We start from the raw sequence: 13,531 nt of genomic DNA on the forward strand, positions 1-13,531 counted from the left end.
GGGAAGGAGGGAGGGTACAGACAACACCCACGCACACAAACACACGTTCTCTCTCTCTTCGGGGAAGGGTTTTCCAGAAGCATTTGCCCGTGCTTTGAATTAAGTATTTTTCACGCCAAACCGAACCGACTGAAGAGACGTGAATTAATGGCTTCGGGGAGCTGAGGCCCAGCTGCAGAGGCTGAAGGCTGCTCTTCAGTGAGCGACATCTCAGTCTCCCCCAGAGCCCTTCTCAGCTCCACGGTGGGGAGAGGCTGGGAACACCAGGGGGGCCGAGGAGGGGTTCCAGGAATCCACAGAGCCAGCTCCCAGCTCCCACCTCCCGGGCCCCAGCAGAGGGAAAGGGTGGGGACTCTCTCATCCCTCCTGCTCTGGACTCCAGGGCTGGCTCTCAGGGGCCAAGCTCAGCTTTGGAGGGTAACGCTCAGGGCTGGGCTTCTCCCATGAATACAACGTGGAGGAAGCCGGCCCGGTGCCCCTGAAACTGCAGTGCACGTGGGGGCCCCACCAGGGGGGTGATGGCCCATCCAGCCCAACCCAAGGGGAGAGCCAACTTGAAATAAACACGGGGGTAGAAGGGGGGCGTCGAGGGAGGACAATAAATAAAGGTCACAGCTGAGTGACATGGCTGGGGGGGGGAGGGGTGTGTGTGTGAGGGCTCCCAGAAGAAGGGGGGCAGAAAGGCACTGAGTGGGAGAAGCGGACTCAGCCCCCAAACACTGGTCTGTTGAGTCAGAGGTCACGCCGGACAAGGGAGGATGTGCGGCCTCCGGGGCTGGTCAGGAAGGAGCCGGCAGGTCTGGCTCCAGCTGTGGGTGCGCGCTCTCTCACTCTTCCAACTGGAAAGCCTGCCCGTGCGCCCTGCAGGCCTCTGCCCAGGGCAGGCGGAGGGCTCGTTGGGCCAGTCAGCAGCGGGGACTCGCCCGGGTGTGCCTTTTGCCTTCGGGGAGAGAAAAAAGGCCACTGTAGGCTGAGCAGAGGCAGGGCACCTCCCTATGACAGCCTGACCCTTGGGGAAGAAATGGAGGGGACGCAGGAGCTGGAATAGCCCCGGGCCCCCCCTTGTGTGAACTAGCCCGTGGCTGCCGGCTGGGGGGGGCTGGCGCCTCAGGCAGAGCTGGGCTCCGCTCTGCTGCGTCCTCGCAGGCAAGCCGTCTACTCCCCGCGCTTCAGTGTGTCCATCGCAACCCCGGCGACCGACACAGCGACCTTCGATGCCAGAGGAGCCAACGGACCCGGGAACACAAACCTTCCTCAGGCCGACCCTTTCCAAGTGCCTCAGGCCCTGGAACACCCACTGGCCGCACAGCCCCCCCGCTTATCACTGGGCATCTCCCGAGAGCTGCTCAGGCGCACATCCACGCGGACCCTGCCGTTCACCCTCCCCAACCCTGTGAGGGACCTGATGCGGTCCCCACTCCAGGGACAATGGCACTGGGCACAGAGAGATCCGACATTAGGTTGAATCGTACCGAATTGCCAACATCCGGCCATTTTTGATCTATAAACATGCAGCTCAGGCGGCTCAGCCTGACGGTTTGCCCCAGTTCACGTGGCAGGACCAGGACGAGAACTCAGGCCTGATTCCAAACCGCCCCTGTCGAGGGTTCCAGGAGGCCAGAGGGCGCGGAGAGGGCCCACTTCATGGCCATGCCCACCGAGGCCCCCTGACCCTCAGACCTGCCCAGCTGCCGCCTCTCTCGTGTGCCCTGCCCTGCAGCGTCTCAGGAAGCGGAGGTCAAGGACTGTCCCCCACCACCCCCAGTCCAGACTGGGCACACTATGGGGCTTGGTGAGGACTGGGTTGCCTGGAGCATAGTAGGTGCTCTCGAAACGGGAGTTACGGCGACTGTCATGGAGATGGAGAAATGAAAGGTGACACGTTTTATAAAGCTGAGGATGTCATAACCGTTGTTAGCATCACTGATGATGGATAGGGGGGTGGTACCATTATTAATTTGGGGTTCCTCTCTGTTCATTGCAGGCAGGGTGGGGCCTGGCACCCCGGTTCCCGCAGTGCCTGCCCAGAGCTCAGTAAACATACAGAATTGAAAACCTCATTGACTCCTTTCCAGTTTAACCTTATCAACTCCTTTCCAGTTTAACTTCATCGACCCCTTTCCAGTTTTGGGGGACTGAGTAGGAGAGGAGGGTCCTGGGGAGGGGGAGAAGGAGAGAGAGGTAGTGGGGATAGGTAGTGGCTGGGTACTCACTGGAGCCCTTTGGGTCCGGCCAGGGTGGGGTGCCCCTCTGTGGGTCTGCAGAGCCGGTCCCGGCCTCGCTGGCCAGGCTGCTCTGGCTCCCTGACAGGTGGCTGGGTGGGTGGGTGAGCTCCATCTTGGGGGACTCCACGCTGCCACCTGCAAGAGACCACGTGTGAGCGCAAGTAGCTCAGTGCTGGGCCCTCTGGACCTTACACCGAGCCAGGGAGGCTCTCAGCCTGCAACGAGCGATGGGCAGCTTCCCATATGGATCTGAGATGGGCATCCAGGGGCCTGTGCCCAGAGCCCCTTACCCTGCAGGGCTGCCACGTTCTAGCGTGACCCAATTCCGTGGCCACTGCTGATGGGTCCACCACATACAAAGGCCACCAAATGGGCCTGCAGGTGGTTGCCCAGAGGAACCAACATGAAAGTCGACAACCAGGAGGAATGAGGTGTGGGTGGGGGAGGGTTTACATTTCAGCGGACTCAGTGGTGTACTCATTGCTGCCTTTACTAACTCAAGGATCCTCAGATACGCCTGTGGGTCCTCGCCCGGCCAAGGGAGCTGAGCTGGGCCTGGGCCATTGTACTCTGTCTCTTCCTGTCCACTAGACCTTCTGGTCATAGCTGGGAGTTGGTGTGAAGGGAGGGGACAAGAGCTCTGGTGGGGGGAGGTGGAGGGTGTGTAGACCCTGCCCTGGAAACCAAGGCGGGCAGTAAGCTTCCGTTACGCTTTCCTAAGATAGAATCTTTAGCCCGAGGTGCCTAAGAGATTGTCTAGTCCAGGGTAGTTTTCATCATGTGCGTCATCTTCATCTATTGATACTGATATTGATATTGATATCACCTATTGATACTGACCACTCGGAAAACTGCACTGAGGAGGATTCTGAGGCCCATCGGGCTCTGTGGGAAAGCGTATCACGATCAGCTAGTCATGCCTGCCACGGGCACAGGAGTGCAAGTACAAGCCCGTGTGCCAGGCATTTGGCATCTCTGATGGAGCCCAAACTGTGGTCCCAGCAGGAATTCCTCCCACATCCGCTCTGGCAGGTCCCCAGCCTCGTCCCAGGGCAGCAAGCGGAGGCATTGCGCTCCAGTGTGGGGCATAAGAAAGCTTCCTTATGCACTGAGATCAGCCTCGGGCACCGTCTTCAGATACCCCAGTTCTAACCTCTGGAATGATTCTGAATGAAGCTGGTCCTTTTCCCAGGAGGGCCCCTCGTGTGTTTAAAGGAGAGGAACAATGGGCCCCGGGCCTTGTCTGCACCAGCCTCAAGGCCCCAGTTACTTCTCTTTCAAACATCAGGTCACAGAGGAGAGCTCAGAGGTGTGAGATTCAGAGGGAGCTTCGGAGACCACCTGCTCCAGGCCGCTTGTGCTAACTAGTAGGCAACAGAGGCCCAAGAGGCCACAGTGTGTGTCTGGGGTCCCACTGCAGAGCTGGGCTACACCAGAGACACTGCACCTGGCTTTCACGGTCTCATCATTCACGAGGCAGAATCTCATCGGGATGCTCCCAGGGAGCTGGGGAGGAAGCCCGGGTGTGCAGGCCGAGGGTCAGGGCAGCCACTGGACCTGCCTCCCCGGCCCCCGAATATACAGCTGAGCCTCCTTTCTGCCTTGCTCTTCAGTGGTGCTAAGACTTCGGCTCCTAGCCGTCCTGCCCCGGGCCCCCTTCTCAGAACATCCTGACCCAGAGCGACCCTGCAGACACCCTGCTGGGGGGCAGAGGCCCACGGCAGCAGCAAAGCCACCCGCCCCTGGAGCTTCAGAAACCAGCATGCGCTTCCCACACTCACCTGAGTCCCCCCTGGATCTGCCGCCTTTCGGGTCCCCGAGCCCAGGGGGCGGGAGTCTGTCCTCCAGGCTGGAGGAGCTGAGGTCCGAGTCGCTGTCGCTGTCGCTGGAAACCACTGGAAGAACAGACACCAGCGAGGAGGTCACCGTGACTGGCCACCACCAGCAGGCACGTTGGGCAGAGGGGCCAGGGCAGGCCTCCCTCCTGCCAGGACGAAGGGCACAGAACCTCGGCTGGCCATGTGTTTGGGGCACGGGAACAATGGCCTGGGGATGGGGACGGCAGGCCACTCCTTTCTGCCAGTCAAGGAGGGCTCACCCTGGGGCCAGCCCTCTCCACATGTCACCCTCTCCCCGTGGAAGGAGCCAATTGTCCCCTCTGGTGAAGGCACAGCCGCCCTGAGCCTCGCCCCTGGCCGTGAGGCAATGCTCGGTAGTCATGGCAATGCCAGTCCTCGCTGACCCTTACAGAACATTCCAGGCCCTTGACACACGCGAACCCATTAAAGCTTCAGAACATCCCTGTCAGGCAGAAAATAGCGTTCTCCCCATTTTACAGGCAAGGAAACTGAGGCACTTGCCAAAGGCAGTAAGCGGAGGAGCCAGGATTTTAGCCCTGGCAGTCCGGCCCCACAGCCTGTGCTCCTAAGCACCCCGATTCCGCTGGAAGAACGGAACTGGGAGCCAGCCGGCCTGGGCTCTCAGCCCAGTTCACCCAGTAACTCTCGCGGGGTCTTGTGGGTGCAGGAGGGAGCCGGGCGGATGGGCTGGGCTCCCAGGAGACGGAGAGGAGGAAAGCCCTCACAGGGAACACCCCCTGCGGCAGAAATCCTCTTTTCTGGACTAAACGGGACCGTATTCGGCTGGTTCGTCACCGGTGGGAGTCGTCGTACAGGATCTATTCATATGGTGAGCATTCTGTTGTAATTTTAAGCATAGAAATGTACATCCATTTGCCAATCTTTTGCTGTAGAGTTTGGGTGCTTCTTCGGGACCGGGTCCACATGGTCTTTCCTGTCTCAACTGCACGCGTGTTTGGCTGTGATTCCCAGGTTCAGGGTCTACACATGGGAGCGGAGCTTAGAGACAGGGAACGCAGATGAGGGCAGAATCCTCTCCTTTCCTGTTTCCTTCTCCTGTTTGCTGCCGTCGTCCTGCCCACATCTACTCCAATCGCTATTTTAAGCAAGTGGCTTCTATCCAGACATCCCAAGGCCCCGGCTTTTATGAGACAACTGTTTGTGTGTGTGTTTTTCTGACTCTTTTCATCGATTTACATAACGTTTCATTAACTGATGTAATTATAACAAGTACAGATGTACAGAAAGGTTTGGGATTACAGGGCAGCGGCTCTCAGAGGCGACTAACTCAGCGGCTGGGGTAAGAGTGTTTGATCCCAGGGAATGCAAAATGCTTGGTGAGGAGGGAGGTTAGGAGGGGTTGAGCTCCTTCTGCCAGGCACTGAGCTAGGTACCTAGCGAGCGTTATCTTAGTCAACCTGCCAAACAGCCCTGTGCCATAGGGACCCATTTGGTGGGAGATGAGATTGGAAACAAAATTGATCTACGCCAAGGATGGCTAAGCGGTTTCATCGGACCGACCGGGCCCCTTCGGGAGCGCGTGCGGAGGAGAAGCCTGGGGCTGCGTTAACCCCCAGCAGGAAGGAGCGGAGAGCCCGGGCCGGCAGGGAGATCCACGGTGGGCACTGGGGGGAAACGGCAGGACCTGTGCCACGGAGCTGCCACCTGGATCTAGAGCAGCGGTTCTCAACCTTCCTAATGCCGCGACCCTTTAATACACTTCCTCATGTTGTGGTGACCCCCCAACCATAAAATTATTTTCGTTGTTACTTCATAACTGTAATTTTGCTACTGTTATGAATCATAATGTAAATATCTGATATGCTATATGTGTTTTCCGATGGTCTTAGGCGACCCCTGTGAAAGGGTCGTTCAACCCCCCCCAAAGGGGTCTCGACCCACAGGGTGAGAACCGCTGCTCTAGAGCTTTCTGGAAAGCCTTCATGCCTTCAGCCTGTGCCACCTGCCAGCTAACGGAGGCACAGGTCACACACCAAGCAACCAGAGAGTTGGAGCTGACTGACCATTTCAGCCCTAAGAGAGTCTCAACCTTGTGCTTCCATAGCAGAGGGGCTGGCACACAGTAGGTGCTTTGTGAAGCTCTGATGACCAATCAGCTCTTCTTTCTCCCTTATCCCCACGTCCTGACCGTTTCACCTCCTAAATGGTCCTGAAATCAATACTGAGCTCAAAGCCTCATCGTCTCCAGCCTGGATTCCTGTGATAACCTCCCACCTGGCCCCATCGCAGGCCCCTCCCCCCGCCCCCCTGCACAGCCGGGATGCTCCAGCTGACACACAAGTGCTAGTTACCCCTCTTCAAAGGCTCCTCAGAATCTACAGGCCCAAGCCCAAGCTCCTGACCTCTGTCCACTTGTCCAACCTCATCCCATACAACTTGCTCTCCTACCCCAGGCTCCTCCAGCCCCACCGGCTTGGAGCTCTTGCCAAACTGCCAGTTAGCCGCTTCCCTTGGCCCAGAATGCCCTGCCCATCCCCCGTGCCCGGCTGGCCGAACGCCTGTGCATTCTGCTACAACGGCACCAACCACTTTCTGCTGTGCATGTCTACGCAGGTGTTTCCCCAGCAGAACCGAGGCTCCGTGCGGGCCGGGGCCAAATGACACCGCGAATCAGGCTGGTGTGCTTCCCCCTCGGCAGAGCCGGATCCAGGTGGGTGGGGCAAGAGTGATGCTAACCTGAGTGTCCCAGCGGGTCCTTCTCTGTCTGCTCAAGGATTCTGCCTTTTCTGCCTGTTTCTCCCCCCCACCCCCCTAATCCCCACCCTCAAGGAAGGCATCTTGGGCTTTTGTGATATAGACTCAAGAGGAGACAGGGACCAGGAGGGGTGGTGGTCCCTATGCCCCTCCCATAGTATTTGAGAAAAGCAAGGAGAGGCCTGTCTTACTTTGCAATTGCTTTTCAGGTCCTGGACTGGGTTTCTTTGGTCGAGATTCCACTGAGACCAGGCTTCATTGGTGCTGGTTCTGTAGGCATTTAAGTATCTTTAACTCACTGACTGACTAAACACCAACCCTGTGGGTTCACTGAGATTGAGGCCCCGGCCTCTGACGGGGAAAAGGCCCAGAGAGAAACCCTGGGCAAATGGCTGGATTCAGATTTTTAAAGTATTTACAGGCTCCCCCTGACCGAGAGGCTTAAGGACCATCTGGTCACCCTTACTGACTTGGAGCGCTCCATCTCTTCCGCGCTAGACACGCAGGATCTTCACAAGCCCGGGGCAGGGGGACACGGGGCTCTATGGTGTTAAAATCATGCCAGGATCCTCTGGCGCTAATGGGCAGATGCCAAAAAGCACAAAATACCAAGAACTGGAAGGAGACCACGGGAAAGGCTGTCCCAGACCTGGGTTACAGTGGCAAGCTCACGGATCTCATCGCTTCCTCTTCCTCCCTTCCTGTCATCTGTCGCACCTGGTCACGGCACTGGATTGGGAGTGGGAGTGGGTTTAAATTGCAGGAAGACTGTGCTGGGCTACGGAGGGAGAGCAGTTTTTGTTGTGAGGGGTATGTCTGGTCCACAGCACCAACCCTGGGGGTGGGTTCGGGTACACAAGGCTTCGAAAAAATAAGACCTCCTCAAGTTACAGTCAGTCGGCTTGTTCTTTGTCTCCTTTTATGGACCCCAAAGGGCTGCGGGCATGGAAGGGGCGGACGGAGGGCCCCAGATGACAATGAGCTCACAAAGGCATCATAGAGCAGAGAAGCAGCCAGCTGACAGACCCATTCCCTTCGGATGCACCCCCCTTGGCTCACGCATCCTTGCTCATTGTCTGGGATTTCGAGCCGGGCCAGGCTCAGCGTGGAGGCCTTTGTGAAACCCCAACCTTGGCTCATTTGCCATTCGATGGCCGTCACTACCATTCTCCCCGCACAGCAGCTGCTATCGTAAATCTTCCAGGTCTATTAACAAAGCGTTTAGGCTCATAAATCTTTTGGCCCTTGCTCTTCCATCCTCAACAAAACACTCTGTGTGTCTGCAGACTGATCCCCCTCCTTCTCCAGTTCCCCAAAGGTTGAGTCTAGGATGGCTGGGTGATGAATGCTTGTATTCTGCCCACGCCTGATTTTTCAGACCGGAGACGGGAAAGCACCAGGAGGAAGACAGCCCCAAGAGCTTCCCCAGGAGGCATCGCCAAATGGATTCACCTGGGCTTTGCCATGAGGCAGGCAGGACGGAGGGCCTTCCCCTCCGGTGAAGGCTGAGCCCCTGGACCACTTGCTGGGGGACCTGACATCCCCGAGATTTTCCCATCATGCTGATGGGCTGTCTGCTGCTGAGGATGAAAACCAGCACCAGCCGTGCCCACTTCTCTGGGGATAGGCCAGCTTCCCCCTCCCCCACCCCCCCACTCTTGGATGGATTTGCAATTTGACTATCGCCATGGAAACTCAGAGTTTTGGCACATGAAGGTGGGGGGAAGTCCTCCTTTTTGGAAAGTCTTTCCAGACTGCCTGAAAGGATAGGTGTGGCAGCTGCAGTGGGTCCTGTGGAGACGCCTAGCCTGGGCCGGTCCAGGGGACTGGCAGGATCCTGGGATTTGGGGACCTGCTTCCTGGCTCTGCTCTGCCACCGCCTCTGTGACCCTGGGCACCTCACAGTGTGCCATCACACACACAAAGAGGCCAACCCGGACAGCGACTCTGGGTCTGAATTCTAGGATTCCTCTTCGGGTCAGTTTTGTTCATCAGTGGAGAGACCCCAAAGCCTCTCTCGGGTTGAGAGGTGGGGAGACGCGATGTCTGGGCCACACGACACCTGCCTGCCTGGCACAAGGACAGCCGGCAGCCTGCGAGCTTCGGCTTGGAGGCTCCCATAGCCCCAGAAATTATGGGAATTAGAGAGGAAGAGAGATATTTTCAGCAAACATTCTGCCAAGGCAAAGCAGATGGTGGAAAATTTTGCATACTAAAAACAACACTTTTTTTTTTTAACGTATAGGAAAGATAATAAGGCCCCGGGGAATGCATAGACATCCCCAATTAGCCTTCCCCAGCCCCCCAGGCTGACATGGCTTCGGAGAAGGTCCCAGAGCTGTCTCCACAGAGACCGGGGAGGGCCGGGCCTGCAGCCTGAATCCTCCCCAGACGCCTGGCAAGTCTGGGGCTCCATTTGGTGGCAGCAAAAGGGAAGTGTGGGGTGGTGAAGAGGCACCGGCTCTGAGTCAGCCCCAAGTTATGTCCTGGCTCTGCTACTTCCCGGCTGGGTAATTTGGGGCCAGTTTCCTCACCTTTCTGTGGGCAGCAGGTCCATCATGAAACGGGGGAGGATGGGTCCCTTTCTGTGCTGTGAGCATTAAAAGAGGGCACAGGGGCACCATCTGGCACATAGTAGGTGCTTGCTAAACGGGAGCTATTTTACCTGAGGGGCGTCCTGAGCTCACAGCCCGCGCCTCCCCATGCAGGGCTTGCCTCTGAGGTCGCTGTGTCCGGAGCCCAGGCCAACCTCACAGGGTGGACTCGGTTCTTCCAGGGGAGCTTATCTTCCCAAGTTGTGCCTCGCAGGACGCTGAGGGCACCAGATGCCTTCAAAGGCCATTTGGAGGCCAAGCTGGGACTTGAACCCAGGCCTCCCTCTCGCTGGAACCCTGCTCTTTCCTCCGCAGCTAGTATGCAGGGCACCCGCGGTCCAGCCGCACCAAACGGCCCTGCTCCCTCCGGAGTCCTCCCCTCCAGGCAGGCCGGCTCATTCTCTGTCCCCCCTACATGCTCTTTGCCCAGGGTTTCTCTCTGGGCCTTTTCCCCGTCAGAGGCAGGGGCCTCAACATTGAGGGTTCAATTCTGGCTCTGCCCCGGACGCTCCTGGGCAAATACTTTCATCTCTTTGAACCTCAATCGTCTCATCTGAAAAATGGAGACAATAATAACTACCAATAAAGTAAGAGCAAGGAGGACAGAGGGCATTGCTCTTTAAAAAGCTACACAAGCCTATACTTTTATATATATTTTAATCCTCACCCGAGGATATGATTTTACTGATTTTAGAGAGAGAGAAACATGGATCGGTTGCCTCCCATATGCACCCCGACTGGGGATCGAACCTACAACTTAGCTATGTGCCCCGATCAGGAATCCAACTTGCAACCTTTTTGATGTATGGGATGACGCGCCAATGAACTGAGCCACCCGGTCAGGGGAAGTCTGTAAGTATTTTAAAAATCTGAATCCAGCCGAAACCGGTTTGGCTCAGTGGATGGAGCATCGGTCTGCGGACTGAAAGGGCCCAGGTTCGATTCCGGTCAAGGGCATGTACCTGGGTTGCGGGCACATCCCCAGTAGGAGATGTGCAGGAGGCAGCTGATCGATGTTTCTCTCTCATCGATGTTTCTGACTCTCTGTCTCTCTCCCTTCCTCTCTGTAAAAAATCAATAAAATATAAAAAAAAAAAAAAATCTGAATCCAATTCTCCCTCCAGGGACCCGTCCGAATTGTGCCTCGACTGAAAAGTCTCTCCAGCCCCGGGGAGTAACGGGGGAGACAGGCCTCATTCGCTCTCCCATGACACCACCTGGCATTGAACTTCTTTTCCTCCAAGTGCCTGCCTTGACTTCCCCACCTGTTCCTGGAACTACTGGAGGGTGTGGCCACACCTTAAGGCGCATCTGGCTCCTTCCCGCAGCCCCGGCGCTGGGCCCAGGCCCAGCAGGCACTCAGTGCGGACTCGCTGACTGCTCTCTGAAGAACCCTCCCCAGGAAAGGACGGCCCTGCGCAGAGACAGGAGGACCGGACGGCGGTCAGCGCGGTGGTGGCAGCCAGCTCCGTCTCCAGAAGGACTGGCCTGTCCCCCAAGCAGGCGCCTCCTCCAGCCTCCCTCTGAAGGACACTCTGATGGGACGAGCAGGCAGCTGGTGGCCTCAGCCTGAGCCAGGGACGGCTCAGGGGGGAGGGGCTGTCTGAGGCCAGTTGCCATGGACACGGGATGAGTGGGCCCTGGGGGGCGGGGAGAGCACTGTGCACAGAGCGCCTGCTCTTCTTCCAAACCCAAGCTGAGGCCCTGCCAGAGGAGCAGGCTCTTCCTTTGTTTTGGAAACTCCCTTCAGGGCCCTGGAGACTGAGTCAGGCCCTGGACTAGGAGAAAGGTGGCCCCAAAGCCAGTGATCCTGTCCCTGTAGGGATGGGCCAGGTGGTGGCCAGAGAGGCTGACAGCCTCCCTCCCTGCCTGACCACCCTGAACCTCACTGCTTTCTCTGTGAGGTGGGGAGGGTCACGGGGAACCCTCCTTTCTTGGTCCCCCACCCAGGCTGTCAAAGGGGACAGCTGCAGGGTCAGCCCAGCCCAGCCCAGGCTGGGAATTAAGAGCTGGAGAGTGGAGCGTTTTCTGTGCTTGTTTATCCATTCACCATTGATTTTAATTAACTCCCTCCTTTGGGCTCCCAGACAGGAGGCACCGGATAATGAAGACAAATCCTCAGATCAATAGTGATGTGGTCGCCAGCACCAGAATCCCGTGGTCCTGTCCTTGCTTGAGGTGCTCCAGGCAGAACCAGAGATGGATGGACAGAAGATAAGAATAGCTCCTTTCAGAGAGAACATCGTACTCTGAAGGAGAGCCAGCGAGTGTTCAGGGAAGGGCGGAGTCAGGGAGGGCTTCCTGGAAGAGGTGGGATTTAAGGATGGGCTTGATTTATAAGTAGAAATGCTGGCGCCGGTGTGGGCCCGGCATCTCTGACAGAGAACAGGAAAAGCAAAAGCCAGAGGTGGGCTTCGCTGGGGCCAGGACAGCCCTGCTGGCTCGAGAGAAAGGCTCTAGGCTCAGGCACATAGGGACGAGGGGCTAGTCTGGTTTAGGTGTGCTCTGCCCTGTTTCTCTCTGGCAGATTACTGCTTCCGACTTAGGCAGAGATGAAAGCCAGCACGTGCAGACCTCCTGTCTACCCCTTTGCTGGGATGCACACTGTGTCTTCGTTACTTCCTCTACTTCACTCTCTCTCTCCTCTTTCTGTCCCCGTGTCTTTATCTTTTCGTTTGTCTCTGCGCTTCTCTTGCCAATGTTTCTTCTCTTTTCTCTTTTCTTTTCTTTTCTTTTCTTTTTTTAAAGCTGCCTTTGCGTCTCTCGTCTTATTTTCCCTCTGGTGTGTCTGGGTGTCTCCATGAGTTCTGAAACATGGACCGGTTGTCTCTGGGTTCCTCTTTCTCTGTTTCTGTCAGTTTCTCTCCCTCTCCAGCAGCCTCATCTTGCCTCTGTCTGTGTCTCTGTCTTGCTCCCCCCGGGCCTCTCAGTCATATGCCTTCAAGCTCTGGCTTTCTTGGCCTCTGGGTTTGTCCCTCAGGTTCCCTCCTGGGGTGGAATGCCAGCCCCTGCCCAGGCCTGTGGGTGTGGGAATGGGCAGCCGGGGTCTGCCTGGACCCAGGGGCCACCAAGGCAGAGGAGGCCTGGCCCCTCCCTCCTGTAGGGAGGTCAGCGGGCACAGAGAACCTCCCAGCCTCTGCTGCGGCTCCTGGGTGGCGGTGGGAGATCGGCTTGGCCCCATCTGAGCGCCTGCACCCTGTGATTGACAGGAGGCCCGGGAGGCAGTGGCTGAGCTGCGTGGAGCGAGCACTGCTATCTCCTAAGGCTTTATTGGAGTCAGACAGGGCAGGCGGGTACAGGTTTATTCACTTCCCCCAGGTCCCCAAAGCTGAGAAATGCAGAGTGGGCAGAATTAAGTTGTAGGTTCACTTGGTGAGACAGGTGAGCAGCTGGGGAGGGTGTGCCCTACTGCCCAAGGCGGAGCCCCGCACAGGCCTGGCACGCCGGAGCTGAATGAAGCCAGAGGCCGACTGGGGATGGGGTGGGGGGCGCTGGGCCCGCCTTCCTCTTTCAGCTCAGACCAGGGGCAAGGAGCCCCCAGACCTCACTTTGCAGCTGGAATCAACCCATCGGCCAAGGCTGTCATCAGGTTTGGACAAATTCGAAGCGACAGCCATGCCCCTGACCTCTGGTGTGGCTAATGAGGGCCTTCTGCTGCTCTTGGGAAATGAATCCCCACGCAGCCAAGACAGGCAGGAGGGCTGCTGGGGGCAGGGGCGGGGCGAAGGCAGCTTCCTGAAGCCCAGGGCTTCTGGTCTGGGGCGGCCCCGCTCTCCACACCCACCAGCACTGGGCTAGTACTTGGCTTCACCAAGGGCTCCGGAGGCCAAGACAAATGGCATGCATGGGCTTCTCCTAAACACGGCCACACAGGAGGCGGCCAGGCCTCCCCCCCGGGACGTCGGGGAAGGGCGGAGTTCCGGAATGCTGCAGGGTTTCTCTTTCTGTCCATGCCAAGATTACAGTGTAAGTTGTTTGACCTCTTCATGCCTTAGTTTCCCCATTTGTAAAATGGGACAATAGCCTGCCCCCTCCCACAGCTGCCTGAAATAGTAGATGCACCGCACCGGGCACAGCCTTCACCTAGCCATGCGATCCACGGCAGCTGCTTTTTTTATTGTTTTAATTTATTATTATT

At 57.4% G+C, this 13,531-nt stretch overlaps 1 protein-coding gene and 1 long non-coding RNA gene across 13 annotated transcripts in view; one reads left to right on the plus strand and one right to left on the minus strand.

Moving 5' to 3' along the window:
* Positions 1–6: 6 nt before the first annotated feature.
* Positions 7–13,531, minus strand: part of RPH3AL (rabphilin 3A-like (without C2 domains)) — a 106,944-nt gene continuing 93,419 nt past the window's right edge. For 9 of the 12 annotated variants that reach the window (XM_005858325.2, XM_014529555.1, XM_014529507.1 and 6 more), the window contains 3 exons: positions 4,007–4,120; positions 2,214–2,360; positions 820–940 (listed from right to left, as the gene is read on the minus strand). In XM_005858325.2, the coding sequence (XP_005858387.2) occupies positions 906–940; positions 2,214–2,360; positions 4,007–4,120 (296 nt within the window). In that variant the 3' untranslated portion in view covers positions 820–905. Of the gene's footprint in view, positions 941–2,213; positions 2,361–4,006; positions 4,121–13,531 lie in introns of all 12 variants that reach the window. The other 3 variants (XM_014529569.1, XM_014529561.1, XM_014529544.1) reach the window with 1 other exon arrangement.
* Positions 4,130–11,546, plus strand: LOC106723973. Its single transcript, XR_001359725.1, has 2 exons — positions 4,130–4,913; positions 10,518–11,546. It is a non-coding gene; the product is annotated as an uncharacterized LOC106723973 (long non-coding RNA).

This window comes from Myotis brandtii, unplaced genomic scaffold, assembly GCF_000412655.1.
Source record: "Myotis brandtii unplaced genomic scaffold, ASM41265v1 scaffold1167, whole genome shotgun sequence".
Taxonomy (NCBI): domain Eukaryota; kingdom Metazoa; phylum Chordata; class Mammalia; order Chiroptera; family Vespertilionidae; genus Myotis; species Myotis brandtii.